At 38.8% G+C, this 27,256-nt stretch overlaps 1 protein-coding gene and 1 non-coding gene across 6 annotated transcripts; both read right to left on the bottom strand.

The window, feature by feature from the left end:
- Positions 1-655: 655 nt before the first annotated feature.
- Positions 656-27,256, bottom strand: syne3 (spectrin repeat containing, nuclear envelope family member 3). 5 transcript variants are annotated; one of them, XM_015350302.2, is made up of 19 exons: positions 26,236-27,256; positions 23,582-25,701; positions 17,248-17,447; positions 16,096-16,268; positions 15,237-15,546; positions 14,875-15,033; positions 13,933-14,277; positions 13,276-13,412; positions 12,847-13,021; positions 11,738-11,920; positions 10,882-11,025; positions 10,217-10,351; positions 9,620-9,781; positions 8,785-8,984; positions 8,401-8,521; positions 7,652-7,810; positions 6,486-6,656; positions 5,757-5,795; positions 656-3,296 (listed from the first exon to the last, which is right to left on the bottom strand). In XM_015350302.2, exons 3-19 carry the CDS (start codon positions 17,389-17,391, stop codon positions 3,108-3,110), a joined length of 2,946 nt encoding a protein of 981 aa, XP_015205788.2. In that variant the 5' UTR covers positions 17,392-17,447; positions 23,582-25,701; positions 26,236-27,256; the 3' UTR covers positions 656-3,107. The 5 variants fall into 5 exon arrangements, with proteins under 5 accessions (XP_015205788.2, XP_069049070.1, XP_015205789.2 ...); XM_069192969.1 differs by lacking the exons at positions 23,582-25,701; positions 26,236-27,256 and adding exons at positions 22,400-23,257; positions 23,349-23,575; XM_015350303.2 differs by lacking the exons at positions 23,582-25,701; positions 26,236-27,256 and adding an exon at positions 23,349-23,575.
- LOC138241114 (small Cajal body-specific RNA 13) lies at positions 25,920-26,186 on the bottom strand. The gene has a single exon (XR_011190307.1). It is a non-coding gene; the product is annotated as a small Cajal body-specific RNA 13 (non-coding RNA).

Below are 27,256 nucleotides of genomic sequence, written 5' to 3'. Positions count from 1 at the left end.
TTACTACCCCATCAGATACAACGCAGTATTTTTATGTGGACATTGATCCATTTAATCAATTAAATCACATTAGCTATTACAGCCCTGCACATTCCTCTGCTTCCACCTCAGGGAAAAAGGAAAAAATTCCTTGTTTTGTACATTTTTGTTTTGTTGTGTTGTTATTATAATCTTTCAAAACAGAAAGTGATAAATAAAAAATAGAAAATATATTTCTTAACATCGTTTTTAGTTACACTGTTGAAACAACAAGTTTCATCCATTCAAATGAAATGAAACCCTCCCTTACTTACAAGCGGAAGCGGATTTTTGGTTTCAGATTCAATGCCTGAGGAACGTCACCCTGTCAGACTTGTTTTATTCTTGTTTTGTTTTTAAAACTCCTCTTTCCATTGAACTGAATGAGGTGACTATTCCTGAGCAAGACGATCAGAACATACATGTTTCATGGTCAAGCAGAAGCACCTTTAAAGTGCTTCTCTTTCACTTAATAATTTACTACCATAGTAAAACAGACAAGCAACCACAGAAGAGGAACTCATCTGCATTCAAGCATGACCTTCCCTTGGTACATTAAATTCATGAGACATTCATGACAGCTGAAACAACAGGCAAATATTTGTGGCACACCATCATTAAATTGAAGCAGTCTGGGTTTATACACACATATTGCATATTTATTATCTTTGAAAGTATCATATAAAAATACTAGTTAAATACATATTCTGGTTATACATTTTTAAAAGTGTTCTGCTAACAGTGCTTCAGTTTTTAGTTTATAGAATAGTAAAATATAATATTTGACAAAAGAATTACATTTTGAAACTCCTTGATTGTGCGAATAATGACATATATATTCATGTCATGGTAAACATGTATCACCAATATCTACAGACACTGGTACAGAATATCCATTCTCTAAAAACATGGCTTACTCCATAATCCACAGTTTTCAACAGCAGTTCTTCATATAGGAGCATTTACTTAACAAATCCCTAGTGAAGTTAGTAAGAAGTTGTTTCCATGAATATCAAATCAAAATGATTACACAGAACAAACTGCAGTAATACACATATGCAATTCTTCATGAGAGTAACAACAGATTTTCCTTAAAAATGGATCTGTTAAATAAATATGAATTATCGCGTTAGACAAACTATTACAGTGCTGTATATCGTGTAAGCTCTGCAGAACTACCTGAACTAAGGTACAACTATATTTAATATTTTCATAAAGCTCCATGCAGAAATTGATAATGAACAAGACAGTAAATGAGGAAGAAGAGCATGAAAGAACAAGAATGACTGTAGTTAATGGTGGTGATAACAAGACAGGCAATTGTCACATGAGGGGAAAAAAGTCAACAGAGGTCTGAAGTTCATTTGTCACTAAAACCCATCTTTGCAGAAAAAAAGTAATACCTCCTGCATTAGATATACTGCAGTCATTTTTATACAATAGAAAGCTCTATCGAGTGAATTTTATCAAATTCAACAATTCAAATTCTTGAATTTTCCTTGACTACCACCACCCTTCAATAACCACATTACAGGAGAACTGATACATTTGTAATGACTTGTTTCTCCAAGACAAATAATTATTTGTTGAAACCAGTACTGGAGACTCAGTTTCCCCAAACGGTTAAAATATCCAGATACTACAGGAAGCGGCAGAATAAATAAATAGAGTTAAGGATTATTGCATCTTCTTTTCCCTGTACAACACCATCACCTGAAACATTTAAGTTATCCCAGTAATTATCATGACAAGCTGGGCTATAGAACATGGGGAGAAATATCAAAAGGCCTCATAAAAATTGGTCACAAAGGAAATTCTTTCGTTATTTTTTTCTCATAACTATACTTATACAGTACCTTAGTCAAGAACAGATTACACAAAGACCTTCACTTCTATACAACAACAAACAAAATACATCTAGGAGATGCGTTACTACCAGGAGCGTTTCATGACATAATGTTTTCAAAAATAATATTTCTCTTGGTGAATGTAAAGTAAATACTTTTCAAGATAAACTTATAAAATTATAAAGGATATTAAGATATAAAACACAAAGCAATGCCTTCATCTGGTCTTTCTGACAATGTTTAGAATGATAAGAATACAAAGTGAAATGTAAAATAATAAAAAAACATACAAATTAAAATAATGTCGATTTCATTTATCCCACCTATGTGGGAGAACAGTTTAGCAAACGATTTAAAGGCATATCACATGTATACAGTTACTTATGCATATGTTTCAATATGACATTAGTCATGAAGCATGCTGTGTGTTGCTCATTTATGAATCAGCTCTGCTTGTTCTAACTCATTAAAAGTAGGAGTACGTTCTTTGGGACTATAGCTTATCCTGTGCAATTCACTTTGTAATTTATTCACTTTGACACAGTGTCAAAGATACATATGATCAATGAATACTCCATCAAAGATACCAAAATAAAAAAAAAATCAATGAATGTAATATAGTTAGAATATTATGTTGCTTAAATAAGTAAAATTGTCATGGTTACTTATCACAAGGACGTAAATACTGTACTTCATTAGTTCTCTGAATATTGCATATGGGTTTTCTTATCCATAGCATAGCATATCAACAGCACAGTTAAAGATCAAAATAACAAAAAGTTGTATTTCTGTACATTCTAAGTATCAACTTCTCTGAAATTAGCATTTCAATTTTGTTGTGTATAGAAAAAGTGTGAACATTACAGCTATGTTCTGTAATGTAGCTGTTCTTACAGCTAAGCCAGAGAATGTGGCCTCTACTGTGGTTTTAGTTATAAATGTTGTATTCAGTACTCGTGAACCCTGTTCTTGTCAGCAGTCAGCTTGCAGCACACATGATTTGCTTTATCAGGAAAGACCAAAACATACATGAAGTGCAGGTCGCCTATTGCTCAGTTCCATTAACTGAGTGCTGCTTATGCATATAACAGTACATTTCTGGCTTCATGACTAATGTAGTTTTCAGAAGAAAAATTAAAATATGAAATACAAATATGAAATAATTTTTCTATGTTCTAACTGGCCGCTTTATCTAAGATCAGTGCATAATGTTTGGACATCAGCCATGACTGTGATACTCCCTTATGTTGGAGGAGGTCCTTCATATCTCAGCATCAAGTTGAATGATCGGGCAAAGTTGTTGGCCAGGGAGCAGCTGCTGGCAGTTTCGTCGCCCCAGGGCAGCAGGAACGCCAGCAGGAGCAGGCAAAGGAGCAGGAGCTGCAGGGGTAGGGCAACACAGCACACCCTGTACAAGAACCCAGAGCGCTTCTGCAAAACGGCAGGCAGAGGCTACAGTCAGAGAACCTTCAAACACCACTGAGTGCTCTGAGAGCAGTTCAGCTGAATCATCCCCTGTTCAATAAAGACAGCTCCCTCACATTTTCTCTGCAGGTTTGTAGATGTATACTAGTCTAAGTAAATTTCATGAGAAATGATAAGAAATATCATATATAGAATTTTAAAAAAGAACAGATTAAATTTTTTTGCCAGTGTTACAACACTAGTTAACTTTATTTCTCCATGATAAATATGCTTCTAAGTTTCTATCTGAATTTTTGTAAAATACATACTATTAGAAAATTTCTAGAAACATTTTTGCAATTTAGAAACATATTTCTATATAAAATCAATAATGTACATATCAGTGCACCAAAAGTGTGCAAGACTCAGATACTTTTAAGCCAGTAAAAATTATATTTGCAAAGATTTACGCCTACATAAAACTATTACCAGTCCATGATTTCACAGGGTAAAATTGAAAGCAAAGAGTGCAATTTCCTTGGATAATGTCATGAGCCACTTTCCATCAACGCCTCTGCTATAGCTGTGCATTATGTAGGACATTTGTGAGGGGGCGGCAGATCTGCAGTGAGCAAAAGCTCTGTGAAATGCATTAATTTTATTCAGTGACTGCACTTCAGCTTAAATATTCACTTGACTTGCATTTATATGATTAACCACGAGAAAAATAACTAACCACTTGCAAAATTACAGATTAATAGGTTTCCAGGTTTATGTTTTAAAGATTCAAAAGAAGCGTGTCCCTTATTTTGCAGTCCTCAGCTCATTTAAACTTAATTGTTTAGTTAACAAAATAAGCATTTGAATTTGCAAATTATTAAGGCAAACAACCACAATACAAAAAAATAAAAGTTAAAATGAAATAACTAGCTATATATCTAGCTGTTTTAGCTGAGCAGCTCCTGTAGTAAATCATTAAATGTCTTCTTCAGACAGAAAATATTAGTAGATATAAATATATAATCCAAGGCAGAATAATAGATAAAAAATGCACCAATAGAAGCAATAATACCTTGAAAGTGCACTTTCAAAACAAAGCTATCCAGATCTCATCCGTTGAATGAAAATTTAAGGATTACTACGCTGTATATTACAAAGACTTGCATTCATATTAGCAAAAAAAGGAATAGTAACCTACTCCAAAATCTACTCAAAAAGCACACACAAAAATGGCAGTTGATTTTGTACAGAACTTCTTTTCTTCACAAACTTAATAAAAGTAAAATCTTTAAACTATTTTTAAACTATTTTAAACTAAGAATATTTAAACTATTCTATTTTTAAACTGCTAGACCCCTGCTGAAGTGCACTGACTGGCTGTTGGGAGAGCATGAGACTCATAATCTCAGGGTAGTGGGTTCGTGTCCCACATCGGGTGCCGTGTGGGCACAAGGCGAACAACCCTGTCCCATTAAACAATGTTATGGAAACAGCAACAGGATGTTGCTGTCCCTACATGCCGGAAGGCAAAACAGGCAAATATCCACATCCAGACCCCTGCTGATCCAGGTGGAAAGTTAATATGGCACTGTGATTATTTTAATGATTGACAGATGGATTATTGAAGTGTATAACACGATGCAAACTCTCAAGAATTCTTGCATCAACACAAGCAACCTGCCATGAATGGCTTTTACACTGCCTGTTGTGAGCACTGAGCGAGTCCTTCTGGAAGGCTTTAGAATTAACGCAGAGCTTTGACATTTCCTAATCTTGGGCTGCCCACTGTGCCTTTAAATTAAGTTTATTTTCTACTGGACAGCAGACTGCATGACCTCCCACAAGTGTCAACAACCTGAAAGTAGGCAGCGGATATTAACTTTGAAACCGTCTGCTTTCATGTGTTCTATATAAATACAATTTCTTGGCCTCATGCATTGGCACTCTGACTTAAATTCACCTAAATTTGGTGTGGCTTTTTAAAAAAAAAGTCAAACGTTTTGTTATTTTATTTTTATGTAATAACAAAACATAACTCTAAAAACATGCAACAAGGACCCGGAAGTGCGGATAATGGAATAAAAACACTCTGACACCCCATTGGGCTTCAGCTATGAGCCCACAACGCGATACGGGCTCAGTCCCACACGCTGGCTGCCATGGGTCTGAACCAGGCGGCGGCCCGAGCACCCTGTCCAGGCTCTGCACAACGCCCAGCCCCTGTGGAGTCCCAGCTCACCGCAGGAGTGGGTGACATCAGTGGGAACCGCGCCAGACCACCGGCTGGCAAAGTGGAACGGGTCACTGGCGCAGAAGAACTCCCACCCCGAGGGCACCGCGACTGCAAGGCCAGTGACCCCCGTCAGATTTGTGCAAACAAAACCCCATGGGCCAGTGAAGCGTTCACTCCACTACTGAATTCATTGCATGCTCCGGTATCAGTCCCATACAGGAATGACTGTATTTATTAAAACTGGTTCACTCTACCTTTTGAATGCTGATCGGTTCATCAAGAGCACCAACGTCCTGTAAAACAACGTTAAGTCTATTCAGCAGATCTCCAAGAGAAAACACAGAAATATTCAAAATGGAAAAGACAATGTTAAACACAAGGCCAGCATCTTATGCATGGATTAGACCTTGTTTTGATCATTAGAGCAGTGTGATATGGTGCCACCTTGTGGCTGTGAATTGGCTCCTAAGCATTAGAACAGGACTGCCAGCAAATATTAGATCCCTTTAAATTTCAACTAATACAAAAACTGGGACATTGTATCATTGGTAATAATGTATTACAATTAAACAAATCACATTCTGTAAGAACATGACAGGATACCCAATATTGTGATTACACTCACATCTGTGTATAAAGTAAAAACTGAAAGACTTATGCTCTTATGATCAAGTATTATGGTTGATATTATGCTACTTGTTGTTTTTTTTTATTTGGCAATGTATAAAACAAAAATTAGCAGCAGTGTTTTTTTAAATATATTTTTGTTCTGAGAACCCCACTTATAGTTACTTGACGACAGACCCCAGACTGAGACACTGATTTCTTCGCTGTCTAGGACACACTGCACTCTGAACTGAGTTCTCTGCAAACCAAGCCTCTTTGCCATCAAAGTAAAAAAGTAAGAACTTCCATATCTATATTAAAACAATATATTACAAATGTAACCCAAAGGAAAGGGGTCCTCTGTGTTTGTACTTGACCTTGGGCCCGACACTTGCTGTCAAGTTTCGTGAATCTTTCAGTTTTGACTTGTAGAGCATCCAGCGATACCGCAGCTCCTCCAGCTCTGCGTCCCCCACACCTCTGCTGCCCGAGGACGTCATTAGCTGCTGGAAGAGGCTTTGCCCATGAGCGATATGAGAATGCAAATCCTGCGTGTGGAAAACAGATGTCTGTACTGAGGACGCATGAAAAGGGAAGGCAGCGACGTAGGACTTTCAGTTTCAGATTGGGACGCTGCCTTCATCCAGAGCTGGGGTTCCTAACCTGTGTTTTCTAATCCACAGGGATGACCTAGCATCCTTATTTTGAAATGTCTCAGTACATTTCTGCTTTTCATTCCAAAATAACAATTTAGTCTTTACTTAAGTTCAAGTTTATTGTCATTATACTCATATACAGGTATATGGTATAACGAAATGCTATTTAGCTAGCTCTCAGATGATAAGTAGTACAAAAAACAACAACAATACAATTGTATAATAAAAGAAACACAGAGACAACAGCCAATGTGCAAAACAACAAAAGGTAACAGGTAATGTGCAAAACAACATCAGATGTGCAAAAACATACATCAACTCAATGAAATAAAGTATAGAAAATTATGGGGAGTGAGCTTTTTGACATGTGAGGTAGAGGTAGATTTCAATGTGTGTTTGAGTTTTTGGTAAGAAAGAAGGCACTGTGAGGTTCAGATCATATGTGAGAGAGGCTGGGAGTTTAATAGTTTGATAGTGCGGGGGTAAAAACTGTCTCTGTGTCTAGTAGTCCGGGCCCGAATGCTCCTGTACCGTTTTCCAGATGGTAGAGGTCCATACAGTCTGTAGCTGGGGTGTGTGGGGTCTTTGATGATGCTTAGAGCTTTCCTCAAGCACCGCCTGTTATAAATGTCCTGTATGGATGGGAAGGCAACCCCAGTGATGGACTGGGCAGTGTTCACCACTTAGAGGGAACGGTCGTCACTAACTTATTGAATGACCTTCCAGAATGAGTATGGTTTTAGAAAATAATAATAGATTATTTTAGAAAAAAAACATTCAAGAGCCATAGATACAAAAACTAACTTAAATCCTAATGCTACATTTTTGTTGGAAAGAACACACTAGTCTTTAAGCACATTCACCTGAGGACTGGGAAACTGGCTTACCTTAAGACCTTTTTGCCTGATTTTCAATTCTTTACCACTCAAAAAACCTCTTCGACTTAAATTCCTGGTTAGTTTATGGTTTTCACCCTGCAACCATTCTTCAAACTTTTTCTGTAGTTTAATAAAGTCAACATTCCTTGGGGTTTCTTGTGAGACCTCCTGAAAAACATCATATGAAACACAGTAAAAAGAATCATCAGACTTGAGCCATCCATCTCTGTAATTTATCTGTTTTGCATATTTTTTAAGTGTGTGCTATATTTGGTGTTATTATGATCATAGGGTTTTAAAACTTTTTTTATTCAGCATTATTTCTCTTCTCTCCCCCTATATACATGGGGAAGTTCTCAACCTCCTGGACTGCAAGCTGCTACTACATTCAGTCTCTCTCAGGACACACACCCTTTAACCATTAAAGGCCAATAAACCCTGATGAACCTGAGTTCTGCTCTTCTGCGCCACCTTCCTACATCGCAGCCACAATTAAATAAAGGAGGGTCACGAAAGGTAATTCTCATATAAATGTCCACGCAGCAGCTAAGAAAGGGCCATTGCCGAAAAACGTAAGATCGGGGCAATATAAAGACTTTCTGACCCACACACACCCTCATGCAACCCAGGCAGTGAGTGGAAATAAAGATCTGCGAAGAGCACCTGCAACAGTGAAAACTATCACAAAATAAAGTTTTTAAATACCACAATATCATTAACACCTTGTCTTTTTTGACTGCTCACATAGCATATTGTACCTCTCGGCCATTGTTTGAAGTTGATGGAGCTGAAAGATACTTCTGATCTATTGGCCTTGCTCCATCAGGGCTCTCTCTCTCCGGAGCCACTCTTCTTGCAGGTGCAAGCAAATCACTTATTCTGGAAAAGCAGTCAGGAGTAGCAGATGTAAGAATCTTGCAATTTCAATATTGATTTTACCTTATTTTTGAACCTCCAAAATGGTAAACTGAGACAAATACAGTACTTTTCTCGTAATTCTGAAAAACTGGGAATCAATTGAGTAGGTTAAGACATAACCTCCCAGACTCATTCCAAAATGACTTAAATTTTAATTACACACATTCTTGGAGAAACTCCATATCAGTGAATCATTCTGAAAGGAACTGGGACAGTATGATAACCTCAGAGAAGAAGCAGAGCCGTCCTGCCTGCTGGGGGTCATGCTCAGTGTGTGGAGGATTTTCCAGGATTCCTTCAGCCGCTCCAGATTACTCCAGATGAGCTCTCTGCCGGCAGGCGAGGTCTTTGCTAGAACAGATTCTCCTTGTGCCTCAAGGTGGTGGAGCTCAATCTCCCTCTCGGGGAATTCAGCAAGGACTTTCTGAGAAGACAAAAGCACACCAGCCTAAACCTGCTGCTGCAGCCTGCACTGAACAGCTCTGAAGGGCTACACAACTAGCAATGAGGAAACCATAAATTATCAATTATTTGTTATGCAATACACAGAGCTACGGACGGAGAGCTAAGCCTCTAGCCAGAGGGTTATGGGCTCTCATCCTGACACTTGAGTAGTGTGCTCTCCCTCAGGTTTGGCACTTAACCCAACAGCTACCCGCCCAAGTCACTCCTGTTCTCCTTGTCACCAAAGAAACCTGGAAAATCTCAGGCTCGTGCTGCCAGTCATGACTGGGTTTAACAGACAACAACAAATATAAGATGCTCACAGTTCAACTACAAAGACAATTTGCTTGAGACTGTTAATTATGAACCACTGCAACAACAATTTGAAATTTACCACAAGACTGTACATTCTGGATTCAAACACCAATATACTCAGGAAACAATGGGAAAAATGTATGCATTGCTTTCAAAATCGAAACAAGACAAAGTCTCTGTCATAATTACAGCTGAAGTCTATTTTCCTTTCATTTACACAATATTCAAATAGAATAAACAAACAAGATGAATATGAAGTTTGTTCGGTATCATGTGAACCTCACAGTGAGACCGGCTGACCTCTGTTTCGGCTCTGTGGTGGTCAGCACTCCAGTGCTCCTCCGTGTTGCCGTGCGACTCCAGTTTCTGCCTGGTTATCATCAACCACTTTTCTAGACTCCGTAGATTCTCATGGAAATTTTTATGCTCCCAAATATTTTGCCTACTTGCTAAAATCCTATCCTGAAAAGAATTACAGGAAATATAATGCAGGAGTCAACAACTTAGAATTCCCAAGGTTTCCAAAACAGTTAAAATCAGACATATTTTGATACAAAGACACTTGTATGTCTTGTGAGTATAAAGACACCTATAAATAATTACATCAGAAGAGAAGATCAATAATAACCTTTCTTAACTGAAGACTAACTTTAGTATTTTAATATACAGAATAAATTATAAAACTATATAAATGCAACCTGTTTTTTTAATTTCATTTTTGTATAAAACCTTGAGTTTGTAATGTAAGTCTGGTCCTGGTTAGGAACCTAGCTCAGTGCCAATTAGCTGTTTTATGTTTTGGTACGTGATCTCATTCAATTGCACATGCTTTCCCTTTTAAGTTGACTCTTGATAAATACTGAAAGGCTAAGTTAGTAAACCTGTGACAGGTCCTACCTGCAGAGCTATAGAAAGAGCCTTGTTTTCCGCTAAAAACTGGCTGATCTTGTTTTTGTCACTTGGGTTTGAGGAAGACTGACTTTTTAATGCTTCAATATGTGTTTTGACGTCTTCTAAATCCTCTTGGATTGCCTGTAATTACATTTACATTTTTTCCATGAATTTAAAATGTAAAACTGAATAAACAGTAACCAAAAACTATACAATAAAATGGATAAGACACATCTGATTTTGCTGAGATATTATGTTGCACAAACTTGATAAAAATAATCCACTGATTGTATGAAAGTATATACTCTACACCTAACTAACAGATCTGGTTTTATTGCTGAACATGTTAATTAATTTATTAGACACTTAAATTAATATGGCACTACATGGTCTAATTGTAAGATCGTCTTTAAGTAAGTAAACATGGAAAAAAGTGAAAGAAGACCACACTTAAAAATATGTTTTTTATTTGTGATGACGCATTATACAAAGAGGTATTTTTCTCGAAAGAGGGAAAATTTTCCTGCTAAATAATTCACTCAGGAGATATTTGTGTGAAAATAGTTTCAACCAACAACACTAAGTGAATGAAAAACATGATTTATTTATATCTCATGCTACATAATAACACAGAAAACTGATTTGAAATGAAATGTGACATAAAAGCTCACCTGTAACTGGTTGTGTTGTCTTGTTTTGGCCTGTACATCAGGCTGCAGCTCATCTCCAATAGCAAGTCTTACTCTGATATCAGCCTGCTTTTGCAGAATTATCCCATAAACATCATCAATATCTTTTGTTCTCAACATTAAACCCTTCAAAAGAAATATTGAATAATTTAACATTAAAAAGACAAAAATGCTATAAACAGAACAATCGTGACATTTTCAATGATTTATAATACAATCAGGAATTCAATTCTGAAAGACTGAAAATGTCAGCAACACTTCAGCTGACAATCATTACTGAAAAACCAATCATGATAAAAATCACATCATACTAAACCCCTACACCATACTATACTAAAATAAACTCCCTTCTCAGAGTGATTGAGTCTATGATAAATCATCTATGCTGCTGTTGGCTGTTGATTTTTTAAGTGCTTTACATAACTACCAGCTCTCTTATCAAGCTCAAACAGTTCTTTAAAATTACCAAATGTACGACCCATTTCACTAATCCCCACAATCAATGTCCTGAGAAAATGTGATACTGTACATAAACTATTTTCCACTTAATAATTAAAACAACTATGTAGAAAAGAAAATGTTATCCTTCTTCCAAATGCATTTATATCTCAGGAATGCTGTTTTATCACAGGGCCAGTTGTTTCTGGCCCTCAAAGAAACGTGTACATATCTTAGCCAAGGTAATGTGATCTGAAAACGTCTGGCCTGAAATGGCCTGAAATGTTCATTCCAAAAAATGTGAACACATGAGGGCGCTCTTGGTAAAAACAATGCTCTAATCTTGGGACTTTTTTCAGAGATGAAGCTATAGGATACAATTGTGGCTGATTTCCTCTACCTGAAGCTTGCTCTTTCTCTGAAGGAGTTTACTGTGAAGATGCTCTCTCTCCTTCACAGCCTCACTGAGCTCCAGTCGCAGGCTGTCTGCCTTCTCTTCACTGAAGACACTACTCAGCAAGTCTTGCTTACTGTGCAGGAGATGCAGCTGCTGCTGGAGCAGGCTGCTTTGTAACAACAGCTCCTGTATGGAATAAAAGGAGCCATTCATTTATGTTAACAGTTGTCATGTTTTTTTATTCCTTGTGTTTTTTGCAGTTGCAGTGGCTAAAAACATTGTTTTAGGTTTATAGCTTTTTTATGTCATGAAAACACTGTATTACAAAGTTTTAAAGTTCTGATTCTCCTGTTTCAATAAAAAATCTGCTCTTTCATTGAGAAAACTTTCACAACTTATGCAAAGAAGATCAAGAGTGTTACATATTGCAATATAGCAAAAACATCTTGCAATCTAAACTTCTATAGACAAAATAGTCCCTTAGGAAAGTTTTTCAGGGACAAAAATGCTTATTTTAAATGACAGAAGGCTAGATCAAGTTTCAAAAGTGCTGGGAGTCTGTCATGCCTGCGGGTAAACAGTCTGCTGATGTTTTTGTTCTCAGAAATAATCTTCTTATACTTAAGCTGCTCAACTAGACTGAACATGCTCAATCAGATACAGAACAAAAAATGATTCTAAACATTTACAAGTCTCTCCCATAAATTTCCATTCACAAAATAAATCTGCTTTAATATTATTTACACCAAACAGTTTATATTTGAAAGAATTATTAAAAAAACCATGAAAAAAACAGTTTATTTCAGAAGGAAAATCTGCAGGGTGTCTAATTAACCCAAAGCATTTTTAAAACTTCAAATAGAGCTAGAAAAGGAGATAAGATACAGTAGAATTATCTTGATGTGAGGTCAATTAAAGAAAATCTCAATGAGAACAGAAAGGGAATGATGTGCGACACATGCCTTAGGACATATGTTAATACAGTACATTGGAAGGTATCATTAGACTGCATTCCATTCAGTGCATCTCCAGAATTCCTGTCCCTGTAGCACACAGTTCCTGGACTGCATTCCTATGAGCTGACAGACTGAGAAGGGTGCGGAAATCTCTACCTCAATGTTCCGCAAGTGCACACTGATAAGAGAGCTGTCAGCAACATCTGCGGATGCATCCAGGGTTCTGGTCACCGAGGGACTCCACTGACTAAAGTCCCGGAGAGGGTCCTGGAGAACGCGCCTCAGGCTGGCCTCCATCTCCATGGACAGTCGGAACGCCTTGCTCTTCACGCTGAAAGGATCCCACAAATCACAGGCTTAAAGCGGGCAGTGTGGATAACCACATCATCAGATATGCACATAATGGAAAAAACACTTAAACAGAAGAAAACTGATAGTAGATCTTCATTTCTAAAACTCCAGATGAAGAGTCATGCAGAAACAGAATGTAAAAAGTGATGTAGTAGTGCAGTATATTTTTCCTGAACTGTACATCTGAGCCAAGAGGTGATCCTGAGTCCGTATTCTTCCCAGAGAACTGTTCACCTTTGATATTCCTTCACCACAGCCAGGACTTCATCAGACAGGGGTTTTGTGTCTTGGGAGAGCCTGAACAACCCCTTCAGCTGGGCCTTCAGCCTTTCAATACTGGACTCCTCCTCCGCCAGAGCCATCCTGGTGGCCTGGGAATCAATTAACAACAGGGTTAAGCTAAAGAACACAAGAAAAACTCAAAAAATACACAGTGAAGAACTAAATTAGAATCATTTCTTCAGAATTTCACATACATCTAACCATTTCTGAAAATATAATGAAAAGACAATCAAGATTGATTAAGTTTACACTTCTTGTGAGTTCTGTTCCAAAATTGAATAACCTTAACTGATCCTCACAAAACATCTTACTTTTTGCATATGTTATGTTATTTGCATATGTAATATTTTGATAAATTGTTAATTTTGTGTTGGGCTGCAAAATAATCCAACTTTATCTCATTGCACATTCAGTATAGTACTACCATAATGCTCCTTTTTTCCCTTGGGGATTTAAACATGGTGCTGTTTTACCCTGAAACGACATCTCTGGTAACACCTGCATGCGTTCAACTTGACAGCTAAAAAACTGAAATTCCAAGAATTTATGGCACCGAAGAGAGAGAGGAAAAAAAGCTATATATCAAAAACACTATTCCATAAAATGCACCATATATCTTCTCCACGTGACCATCATCTGCTCTTCGGATCTTTCACCATCCTGCGCTTCCAGTTGCCGACTGAGTTCCAGCACCCGATTCCAGAGCTCTGCGATGTTCTCTCTAAGCTGGCTGGCCATGGCCATGTGCTCTGCCTGCGACTGCAGGGTGACCTTCGCTCTCTCCTGCTTATGGACACAGCTCTGCAGTAGCCTCTCCCAGGACTGGCGCAGGTCCTCCACCTCTTCGGCGATCCTCCTGGAGCCCTGGGGAGAAGTGTTGGCCTGCACAGACTCAGCTAACGTTTCGATCTCTTGCACAGTTTTCTCTTCCCTGTTGACACTTCTGTAAAGCTCCTATAAAATAAAACAAAAAAATCACAAAGAGGGACATCAGCCTTTTTGGCCACTCAAGGAAGACAACGATGTATAAATGATTTCAATCTGAGCTTCAGAAGGTGGAAGCCTGCTCAAGAATACAATAAAAAACAACAAATAATGACACTGAGATCTAATGATTTTTAAGAAAGTGGCTAGAGATCTTAGCCCAGTAAAGCCCAATCCATCATTTAGGATCCCAACCATTCCAGCCACAAACTGTTCTCCCCCCTGCACTCTGGCAAGCGGTACCGGACTATTAAAGCACAGACTACTAGACTCAAGAGCGGCTTCTACCCTACTGCAGTGCACATCCTTAACAGACTAACTGCAATGCCTCAGACTCAATGCACCTCTGCACTAGGCACTTTTTGCATGGTCTAATGTTTTTTTCTTTTACTTTATTTATTGTTCTGATTGTATTATTTATTATGTTGCAATATACTGTCTACACTGTGTGGTGATGTCTGCTGTACTGTGTATGTCCCGAGAGATCAGAGCGAATAAGAATTCCAATGTACAAGTACATACGGCAATGAAGTTCTCTACCTCTACTACTACTTTAATCAGGTATACCTCCAGTTCCTTAAGCTTTTCTTCTGTCCCATCCTTTGTCTTTTCATTGTAGCAGCTGAGTTCTTCACACTTAGATAACAGCCACATCCGAAACTTTTCTGCCAGGCTTTGATAGAGCTGGTGCTGTTCTACTACTTTGGTAAGTAGCAGCACTCTTTCCTGAAGGAAAGAAGAAGCAACACAAGTAAAACCACGAGAACAATTTCAAAATCAACAATAACACAGGGACTGTTAAGTGGAGTACTTCTGCAGCACTGGTTATAGTTAAAATTAAATTTACACTGTATTAATGTAGTGTAAATACTTTCTACCAACTGTGCTTTCAAGCAGACTAAGAAAATAAATGGCCTGTCAGTACTGACCTGAGATCTGGTTCTGATGTCTTCATAGCTGGTCTTCAGGCCCTTCAGGACCTCTTCTCCCACAGTGGGGTCCTGGGTGCGGCTGTGTAGGGTAGCTGCCTCTTCCATCAGCCTCTCCAGAAGGAGGGCCTGGTTCTCAGTGTCGCTGAGCAGGATCCTGTGGTGGTCCAGCTGCCACAGCTTCTCCTGGACACCCAGCTGCAGCTCCAGCTGGCACTCCAGGGCACTGTTGGTCTTTGCCAGCCACTGTCTGAACTCCTCGAGAGCCTTTAGGTACTCACTCCAGTGCAGCCACACCCACTCGATACGGCTGCAAGCAGCAGGACAGGACAGCACTGGGTGAGCAAGACACGCCACCTCCTTCACTGGTCTGTACAAGTGCTTTGGCGGGTCAGAGAAATTCCTCTTTAAACGTCAATATCCCTTCTCGTTTTAGAACTGTGACAATAAAGCCTACGAGATTCCATCTGAGATTGTATGGCCAGCTCTTGCTTTGTGCTTGCATGAGTGTTTAGACAATCTTATACCTTTTTTTGGCCTTAGAGATATTAAAAAATAAATTCAGTTCAGGTATGATTTAGTATGTAGAAGTGACCGCTGTTTATGTGCTTAAAAAGGACATGACACATTTAAATATGTTTATCCAAAACTGAAAACCTACTCTACTGGCCTTAGATTATGAAGACACAGTATAGCTGTGCTATATATAGCATCCAGTTAAAAACTAGTTTATCACCAACACATCATCCATTATTACTGCAACAGGATTCTGAGAATTTTGTTTTCCAATCACATTTTGTAGCCTCACTGAAAAAAGGATTTTTGGTACAGAGTAGAATAACAGTATTTGCTACAGTACCTGTGACAGTGGATGATATATGTGTATGTTTCCTCCCACAGGTCTTTGACTTCCTTCAGCTTGGTGAAGGTTTCCTGCTTTGTGTCTTCATCCCCACACTGCAGAAGAGCCTCTCCTGCCACCAGTACCCTGTCCATCTTCATCCTGCCTTCATGCTGTGACTCATATATTCTCTGTTACAACAAATACATAAGTACCTTAGCAAGCTAATTAAACTGCAATCTAAAGACAAGAGCTGAGATAAAGGATGTGTTGTTATACACAGGCCATGTAAGAAGTGCTAGAAATTGAGTAGTGGACAAAAAAAAGAAACACTTCAGTAAATGAGGGACACTAAGTATATTGAAAGTAAGGGCTTCCACACAGGTCTGGCTCAAATGCCACTTCAGTGTGCTTTGCATCATGCATAAAAATTAAGGACAGGCCTGGCTACATAGAGTCTGATTAAGGCTTACATAGCTGAAAGAGAAGACCTTGGTGACACTGAGAGAGGAGTGATTGTTGGGCTCTTTTGGCAGGAGTTCAAATAACTGAAACAGCTCAGCTGGCTGGTGTCTCAAGTGATAATCCAAGCGAAAGATATGAACGGTGGGCAGAACTGAGTATTCCAGGATTATAAGGTCCGTGCATTAATTTGAAATGCAAGGAAAAACAGGAGAACAACTGCAGATTACTCGACACACTCAACCTCAGGTATGATCAGCTCGTTTCATCAGAATTGTCCACTGAGAACTCCACAGAACGGGATCCTATGGTCAGGCTGCAGTACAAAAACTGCTCATCACACCAGCAATGCACATTTGTGACCCCAGTGGTTCATGTATGCAGTAAGGTTAGAAAATGTGTTTCTATAAACAATACCGTTTAAAATATCATTAATATATAATATATTTTGAAACTCACCTTACTGACAATTATGGGAAGAGCGTGGACAATGAAAAACAAAAATATCAGAAGAACTGTATAAGGTGCTAAATAAGACATATTCACAAATAAATTTTAATCTCACTGAAGGGTAATGTTTAATTGTCCATGCCCACCTCTTTTAGATCACAGTCTTTATGTGACAGGGAACACCTCAGTATTACAGTAGGTCAGGAAGAGGCCATATTGATTTCTGCCCACTTTGGGGAACCCCAATGTTTTCCTCACCTCCGTTTCTCTGAGCCTGGCTTCCAGCTCTGTCAGGGGGCCCTGGGTGTTGTCACTGATCTGTAGCCTCTCCTGGATAGCCTGCATCCAGGCCTGGGCACTCTCCAGGCTCTCTCCGAACTCATCCCACTCCTGCTGGGTCATGGCAATGCACACAAGAGCTTGTCAGGAGGCCCTGCTCTGTCAGTCAGCCTGGGAATCTGCAATGCAATCGATTGGAAACAATTGGTACTGTAATGATCATTGTCGCACAGCAGCCATATCACCCTGCAGCTCTCAACTCATTGGAGCCCAGCAGGGCTGAGCATGGTCAGTACCTGGATGGCTATGGTTGCTGCTGGAAGTGGTGTTAGTTGGACCAGCAGAGGGCACCCACCCTGTGGTCTGTGTGGGTCCCGATGCCCCCGAATAGTAGTGGGGACCTTATACTGTAGTGGGTGCCATCTTTCGGATGAGACTTTAAACCGAGGTCCTGACTCTCAGTGTTCATTAAAGATCCCCGGGCATTTCTTGATAAAAGTAGGGAGTTATCCCGGTGTCCGGGTCAAATTTCCCTCCTCGGCCTTTACCGTGACCTCCAAACTGTCCCCATGTGTGATTGTCTTCCACTTGCCCTGCGATGGACTGGCACCCTGTCCAGGGTGAACCCTGCCTTGCGCTCATTGCTTGCTGGGTAGGCTCCGGCATCCCATCACACCGTATGGTATAAAGCGGTTTGGCAAATGACATGACATGACATGATCATTGACATGATCAGCTATAACAAACAAACAGCTTTCTGGTTGACTTTACCAGGTCTTCATTGGTGTCTGTTATTTAGGAAAACTGCCTGAACACTGCGTAAATTTATTTAGAGGAATCCAAAGGGATTCAGAGAAATGCTCTCATAATACCTTTAATACTTAAAAGTTCTCTTAAATTGCCCCCCCCCCAATGGATGAATGCAGTATGTTTAATTGAATTGAATTAAATACTGGGTTAAATTAAACCTAAAAATGTTCCTAATGCAGCAAGCTATACCACTATGGATTACTAATTTATGAATAAACAGTGTGGTTGTCAAAACACATATCAAATGTCACTAGGTACAATTATGTGACTTTTTACAAAAACGGGTTTATAGAGAGAGACATTTTTAGGTTTTATTCTATTTGGTTTAGTAGCAGATTATCTTTATTTTTGTGCCTGTTAGCTATTATATAGGATTCTGGTTGGTCAGGACATAAAGTAGGCCTTCGAGACGCCTTGTTTGTAAATAATGTAATTTGGATGTTGTATGTTTATGTTGTTTGTTGTTTAGTTTGTGTTGTGTAAATATTAATAAGTATTTGTTTAATCCAGTGTGTCTGATTTATTACTCTTTTCACGAAAGCTGTGCCAGAGAACTAAGAACTCAGGTGCCTCTAACTGGTAATGCCAGCCACTCAGAGATATTCTTGGCAAAATCTTGGTTTTTATTTTATTTACTGATTAACATGCTCTGTCTATTCCTTGTATTCTCTATTTTCATAATGCCTATTTCCAACAGTATATTTTTCATTGTTATTTATACAAATTACTGTTGAACTGTATTATATCAAGGTTAAAGTCATCTGAAAAAAAAGATCTAAAGGTATATGACACACTATAAGTGTTTATCCTAAGAATTACTTTAAAACTTAATAAGATGACTGCTAAAAGTCTATACTGTGACCAATAAACAGTTCTAGTCCTGCATTTGAACAAAAATGTAGCGTATACACAGTAGCACATACGCACATGGAGTGTTAAGATTTGGGTATACTCTCGACAAGAAGCTCAGGCTTTCCTAAGAAGCTGTTGTCAGTCACAAAAGAGTCCCTTTTATTCTATGCGGATGGAAACCACACATACGCTGGAACCTTGAGATGGTGTAGAGAGCACAGGCTGACCTGTAGCGATCCTATAACACATTATGGTTGTATAAGACTATGGTTGTATAATTGGTGGTCCCTTACCTGACACACTACAGTCTGGTGCACAACAGCACTTGTATGCACATGGTTACATGGGAGAAATAGCTACACCTGAAGCACAAAGCTGCTGTGGGATCTAGTTCCCAACAAGTCTTTTTTTTTTCTTTGGAAATAACACCTCAGGAAATCAATTAATAACACTACAGTGTCTTCTCTGGCAAAATGCACATGTAAAATGTAAAATCCCCATGTCTGATTTTGTAACTAGAAAGGATTAGTCATTAGGAAGGGTGTGTACAGCAGAAGGCTGGGCATGGCTGACTCCCTCTGGCTACAAAGCAAGCATGCAATATGGAAGATGGAAGGTAGTGTTTTGCAGAGCACATGTGAAGTCACAAAATAACTGCCCAAAAAAACCCAACACCAAACACAATCCCAACTTTTTGTCTTAAAGAGAGATCTCTTCTTGCAATCACCTTAAGAAAGCCTGAGAACTTTCTTTTATCTTGTTGAGAAGAACTATGATAAGTGTTATATTGAAAAATGAAAACATTTCTGAAATAGTTCCCTAGCATTTCTGCAAGCCACAGAAGGGAGTGGAAAGATTAAAATCATCAGTTGTAAACTCCTGGGAAGGACAGGCTCACTGAGCCAACAGTGTGAAAAGAGCCTGAAGCAAAACTGCAAAAGCTTGAGTTTTTGTTTTAATTCTGAAATGCTGCATTAAGTAGGCCTTGTCTGTAAAACACTTAAATATCATTAACAAAACAGCTCTTTTCATCAGGAATGGGATTCAAATAGAAGGATTTTCTTTCCTTTGACGAACAGACATCTTCTCTCACAAAACTTGTAACACGTTTCCTGCGAATAATCACTTTTTTAAATCTGCCTTTTAGACCTTTAAGTTAACAAACCACTGGTCTTGACTATGGAATAAAACACAATACATCTGAACTAACTAAAATAATAAATAAGTAAATTAAATTCTGAACTCAAAAGTTCATATTTATTGCTTTCCTGGAATCAAACTAGCATTCAGATACACTGAAGGATTGTCCTAAAGGACACTATTATTCTTAGTCTAAAGCAAGAAATAATATTAGCTAAAACAAAAAGAAATGAGCTAGGTGGGAAAAATGGCCTACTCCTGTTTGAAACCCTCCTTATGTTCTCAATGTGCATAGACATGTTTGCCTCAGATACTAGATAACTATACAGGGAATTACTGCAAAATTCACATTTGCTTTCAACTGCCATCAGGTAAGTAGTTTTTATTCGGTTGAGCCAGATGGTTTCTTTTTTCTAAATTATTTGCATACACACCTATCCAAGGCTTAAGATACACAAAGCACTTTATCAAACTTCTTTGTCCCAACTAGGAATACTCATGCAGTTTTGTATTACAGATTATGGAATAATTTACTTATTGAAATGTCATGTATTCAGCAACCCACCTTCTTTCTCACAATATCTAGCAAACAAACCTATTCCTCTTCAGTCCATAACACATTCTGGTGAGTCATCTGATAACAAAAACATTTTGACTGTCTAGTCTACCTACATACCTTATGCTAAAGAAGTTCTCTCACATTTTTGTTTACTATTAGTGGCAATGTTTTTTACCGTAGCCTAACAATCTTTTGACTATAATTCTCAATGCTTAAACATCTTATTGGCAAATCAAAACATTAAAATACTGTAACAAACATGAGGCTATAAGAAAAAAAAAATCTAATACCAGGCCCTAATGCCAGCAAAAGCAATTAAGATTAACAGTAACTACACTTCCTTAAATCAGGGAATACCAAGTATCACATGGAATGTTTTTCTTTATAACACAGTAATAACTTGGCGGCAAGCTTAATATGGCAAATATTTATTTTCAACAATACACAAATACAGTACACATAGCATATATGGATATGTACAAAGCTGTGAGTTCCCAGAGCCCTGACTTCTTCAGGCCTAGAAAATACAGAGTTTCACCCGATATCAATATATAAAACATGTTAAGAGGGCAAAGAAAGCACCTGTGTCATATCAAACAAGGATCCTGCCTAGAAGTAAATCACTCTCTTAAGCCGACGCTAGATGAATTGGGACCTATTTCACTATTCTAAAAGAGTGCATCACAAACAAGGAAAAAACATGTTTTTGGAAATCATTTAGGAAATCATTTTATTCCAACAAAGTAAGACAGCAAGTCCCTTTCTTACTTTTCTGGGTTATCTTCCAGTGCTCAATGGACAGATTTTACGTCCTGATGCTGTTGAAGAAGGTGTTTCTCTTACAAGCCTTTGAGATGACTCTCCATTATTTGTCTGTTTACTGTGTGTTCTATTTATCTTGATATGAGGACCACTGTCTCCCATTCCAATAAAGACTGGCTTAATGACCTCACACAGAGTGCTCCCTTCAATATGGACAAGATGTTCCACTTTATTACTTTACCATTTAAAAGAGACAGACAAGGCCATTCTTAGAGGTCTTCTTTTAAAGGTAGTTCTATACAATTGCACTAATAAAAAATCATTAAGATTCAACTGCATCAAAACTCAAAACACCTCTACTTCAATCTCTGGGAAAAAAGATTTAAAAATGTATTAATAAATAAAAAAAATAAATAGCATCTATAAAACACACATTTAAAATTCTAAAGCCATCCACATTATGACATTTTATTAAAACTAATGCTTTTTTAAAACTTTATTAGAATAACTTTAACTCAACTGGATTAATGCTTAGAATCTTATTCTTTTTAAATGCATTATTTTTTTAAGTTTACAATTTGTTAATGAGTATGACAGCCATTCAGCTGCAACAAATAAAATATCAGCATTTGTTTCAACTGCAATTCCTAGACATGACTTACTGCAGCAGTGAAATAGATCTATGCCTAACAGTTCAATTACCCTTTATTTTTTTGTTGTTTTTAATCAGAGCCAGACAGCATTTTTTAAATCCAAATTACTCAAGTAAATACATATGAAATGCTACAAATTGAATTCCAATTTTAGTAGTGTGCCAGTTTTTGAACACAGTGAACATTTTCCTGTATGACTCATTCTAACCAGCCACAGTTTTTTTCCATGGTTGCTCGGCCAACTATCTTGGTTTTTACAAATGTTCTGCCAGTTTTGAACAAAGTAGTTCACTACTTAAAAACGTTTACATATCACAAAAAAACAAACATTTACTGATACTTTCAAAACACCTACCTGAAGAAATCATTCTGATACGACGTCCTCTCTCATATGTACCATGCCATAATCAACATCAGAAAGCATGGCCATTAAGAAACAATTTTATAGCTGACTCAGGGGCTCACTTTATCCATTCATTTTTAATACCTCTGTATTGCTTTGTCCTGCTGTGTCACAGCCTAACCCAGCAGGAGACAAGGCAGGACCACTCCTGGACAGGATACCAGTCAATCACTGGGCATACAGACACACATCCTGGTAGCATTGTGAAGAGAGCAATGAACTGGCCAGCAAGCCTTTAAACTGCAGAACGAACCCGGAGCACTTAATTAAAACGCACAGTGCCAATTGTGGGGGAGAATATGCAAACTCATCTTGTGTTCCAAGCTGGAACTGAACCCAAACTAAGAGCAGGACTGACCTCCACGCCACAAGATGCTTACTTTTTGTCCCTATGAAATGCTGGATTCTGCTTTTAAAACCTGTCATATTCTACTTCTGAGTGTACCTGATGCAACGTTTAAAAAGTGTATTGGTATTGCAGTTTAAACATTTTATTATGAAACCTTACCAGCATACGGAGGTGCTGTGTAAACAGAACACGATAAAACTGCATGCTACAGTACGTTACTACAATGGCAGTTCTGCCCTTCAAAACGGTAAATCCAAATGTCAGACCCTTATAGACATAAATGGCATAAATAAATGAAAAACAAGATTGATCGATGAAAATAGAACTTAATCTATCCACTATAGTATTTTATGTGATGTCCACAGTACTTTAACTTAAACCTTGCCTATGCTGATGTAACGAGATTTTGAACGATCACTTGCCAAGAGAAAGTTCCTCTAGTCCCTCCCGGTCCTTGCTATCTGTTAGGACAGATGAAGGGATGTAAATACACAACTTCCTCGTTTTAGTTTTCGCTTTGCAAAATATTTTATAATTGCGGAAAACACATACCAGAAACGACGGGCTTTGTCGCAACAAAAGCACTTAACTGAGTTTAAATCTGAACGTTTCGGAGAACACAAATACCTCCCGGACTGCTTACAGTATGAATGGAAATTCAAGGAATGCACTGAACGTTTTAGCGCACGTTGTTTTAATTTGGAGTCTCATGCCCAACTGCTGCGTCTTTTTAAAAATAAACTGGACCTCATATGACTATTCTCAGAGCAAGCAGATTGTCTTACCTTACTACCTGGACATCTATACTGCGCTATGATTGGTGTGTCGCAGACCGAAAATAATCCCCAGCGCAACGCGGTCGCTCTCGCCCACCCGAGAGCAAGGGCAGGAAGTGAGTGTCCTGCCCTGCTGAGCACAGACCCGGGTCTGAGCACAGCGCCACATTTCCAACAGCAGGCATGCCCAGTAGATCAAAGCACACCGCACTACTGTACTTCTGTCGTACAGACAAGATCAATACCCGCAGAGCAACCGATCGCCTTGCAGTGTAGTTGATTTTAGGACCGTGTTTCAAGTCCCAACAAAATGCAGGAACTGTAACATTGTGAGGTATAGTCTGGACCGAAAAGCGTTGCGTAGTTGTCCAAATATAGGGTTCATTAGTGGAAAAAAATGGATACTGTTTAAACTAGAGCTTAAATTTGCATTACATTGAATCCCTGTTGCTAAATTATCAGAAAGAGAGAAATATAATTTGAAAGCTGTAAGCCTTACCTTTGGCGCGAGATATATATATAAGAAGGGCTAACATCTACTTTCAAGCAATGAAATACATGCTGTACCAGATGTAAGCTATATAATGCTGTAAGTCAGATCCCAAAGTCTAGGACCCAGAAGCACACATTCAGCAACAGCACAGCTCAGGACAACCAGATGACATTAAAATTAAGAAGGTTTACAACCACTGGGAGGATAATAACCTGTGAACCGGAACAAAAACTCTGGAAAAAACTACAGTGAAATGAATAAACTAAGCAGTATAATTATAACTGATTAAATAATGCTTTAATTCCTTAAACTGGCCAAGGTAAAAAAAAAAGACTTTTATTCACAAATTTCAAAGATGACATAATATCAGCAAATACACAAACAAGAGATAGTAAATAAAATATCCCACAGCACCCATAGGTGATCAAAAAGATGAGAAACATGAAGGTCAATGTAGAGTCTCGGACTATGACCCTTCCGTGCCCAAAGCCCTCCTGTGAAACCACTGCTGGGGGCCAGTAACTCTCTGGTACTGGTGTGAAACTCAAGGCCAACCAACACGGGAGAAAGCTGTGAACAAAGACTTGCTGGAGAACATGACAAGATCACTGATGCACTATACAGTGCTGATGATACGTACAACACCATGGTCCTGTCGGGATGCAAGTTATTTATAGTGATTAGTATACCTCTGAGCTAATTAAGTGATTTCATACTGTCTGGGTGGTCACTCCTGTAGCCAATTCTGTGGCATTCAGGTACCTGAATTACCACTAGTTGTGACTGGACTCAGGCTTTGACACATGGACACCCACTATGAGGCAAATCCATCATGTCTGGTTTGTCTATTCTATTCTACAGCCAACTACAAAACACAAAGCCCTGAAATGTCTGGCTGAGTTCCTCATCAAGAGATTGATTTTAAATTCAACTGTATCATGATAAAAGGCTACATCAAAACTATCAATGCTACTAAACCTTCCCCGATGTCATCATTCTGATTTTTTCCACTAGCACTTGGAACAACCGTATCCCCCTATTAACAAAAATAAAAAACCTTGTTAAACTTAACCTTGAAAACTTACAGAGGTGCAACTCATACAACTTCAGACTTAAGTTATTAAAATGAACATGTAAAGGTTTATTCTGTGCTGAAGAGACACCCGAAGAAGGCTCCACAGCCGAAACATTGCGTTTCTTTTCTCTTCAGGACAGAATAAACCTTCACATGTTCCTTGCAGCCTACGCATGCTGAGGCAGCTACCTATCGGAACAACTTTAATTAGTTTAACAAGACCTAATATGGGTCTTTTCAAGATTCACAGAATACAGGCTTATCTTAAGAATGATTCTAGTTTTGGTTCCATGTGCAAATACACCATGCAAACCAAGAGATTCGAGTAACAGATTACAACAGAGATAGACAACATGCTTGCAAATGATTTCACGTACAGCCAATGAATATTGGTTGTAAACTTCAGTCATGTGAAAATTGATATGCATGCATCTTAAATATGTTGTGATACAGTACATTTTTGCAAATCTTTCCTGATGTACTTCACAAACCAAATCCCATGTGTCCTTCGATCTAAAGGCGTCCAACACACAGTGTCACTTTGGAGATGTCTTTATCTTCCTGTTAAAATAAAAGAGGTTGAAATTAATTTGTATGACAACTCTTAGACATCATGTATTATCCTTTACATAAAGGACTCATGATTATTATTCTAAATTATCATGAGTCCTTAATTTAATGTAACTTTACCTCTAGTATGGAATTAAACTAAACCATTCACAGCAATTCCTTTTCCTAACCTTCACTGCACAAGACTGCAGACACAAGGGGTTTGACAGTTTTATAGCAGCTTTGAGTATCTGGTAGAAAGAGCTCGCTTCACCGAACAATATCAAGCTGCAGCTGTCTTTGCTCTGCCTGTCTGCAGATCGATGACAGAACTGGACTATCCGCCATCTCCGTGGAAACAGGGCTCGAGTGTAGGGAGAACATCGCACGTGGGGCTGCGAGTCTCGAGCAGTCACGCCTTAGCTTCTCCCACTGCTATCCGCCATCCTGACAAGCCCCAGGCTCAGACTCCAGGGGCACCAGCAGGACGGCAGGGGAACCGGGGCAGCACACCACCAGGCCCACAGCAGCCCTTCACACACCCACCTGCATGCCGTCCGGCTCAGCCTCACGGGTCAACCGCAACGAGCCCGCAGAGGCGCGTGCGAGAACACACCGCGGCCTCGGGGTCCAGCTCCACTGCACACCACCTGTGGACCAAAGGGAGACCAGCTGATCCCGCTCATGTCATAAGTGGCATGTGTGTCCAGTCCGTCAGAAGACAGCGTTCTGCTGGTGTATGGTTAAGCCTATGTATCTTAGAGCCATGCCGAGACTGTAGTTGTCCACAGCTTTGCTGTTAACTGGAATAAATCACTGGTTCAGTGTCCAGGACGCTCGACTCACGACGGGTTATAACTGGAACACAAGAGTTAGATTGAGTAGCCGTCAGAAATCGTTCCAGAATTCATTAAAAAAAAACGATAAGAGCGCCATCTTTAAAATGCCCCTGCGTTTTTAAGCATAAACCAACATTTTATCCACCTTTGACTCTTACCAGACCTAGTAGTTTAGTACAGCAATTCACACTATCTACGGAACCAGTTAGTTAAACGCTGTCTTTAACTTGTTGCAACTGACTGCGGTAAAAGCTCAGTAAATGCATATAAATGTAATCAATACCAGTTCTGATTACAAGCAAAACATATTACACACTTAAACCCTAGTCGGATTATACGACTAAGAAGCTAATCTTAAATATCCAAAAGACGTTAATTTTAGAGTTCGCATCATTCGACATAACCAATTCACAAACAAAGCACATTGCATTCTAATGAAAGTCAATCCGGCACCGCAATGCAACAGCAGTATGAAACTCGAAGCTCCCGGACTCCTCTCCCCAACAACACACGCGCACAACCCCTGCAGGAGCACGCGGAAGTGACCCCGCAGCCCCTGAGGTTTAACCGCGATTACCGGAAGCGCTTTTGCGAGTTTTCAGTCTTGGATTTTAGTTTCTAAATTAAAAAAAAATCATTGCAAGATTAAACATTATTAAATATCGTTAAACCAAATACATTTGGGAAAATAACCGGTCACAGTTAATTCGCACATATCAGGATTTTCT

Source organism: Lepisosteus oculatus, chromosome 8 (genome assembly GCF_040954835.1).
Source record: "Lepisosteus oculatus isolate fLepOcu1 chromosome 8, fLepOcu1.hap2, whole genome shotgun sequence".
NCBI lineage: Eukaryota > Metazoa > Chordata > Actinopteri > Semionotiformes > Lepisosteidae > Lepisosteus > Lepisosteus oculatus.
The sequence above is the reverse complement of the archived record's forward strand: the minus strand, read 5'-3'. Positions and strand labels throughout refer to the sequence as shown.

What these genes read in the sequence shown, in the direction of transcription:
- syne3 (XM_015350302.2), bottom strand. Translation starts at nt 17,391, where the DNA reads ATGACCCAGCAGGAGTGGGATGAGTTCGGAGAGAGCCTGGAGAGTGCC. An exon ending in TCACGTGGAGAAGATATATG is followed by an intron (nt 13,413 to 13,932) that starts GTGCATTTTATG and finishes ATTGATTCCCAG; the next exon opens with GCCACCAGGATGGCTCTGGC. An exon ending in GACAACACAACCAGTTACAG is followed by an intron (nt 10,352 to 10,881) that starts GTGAGCTTTTAT and finishes ATGTAATTACAG; the next exon opens with GCAATCCAAGAGGATTTAGA.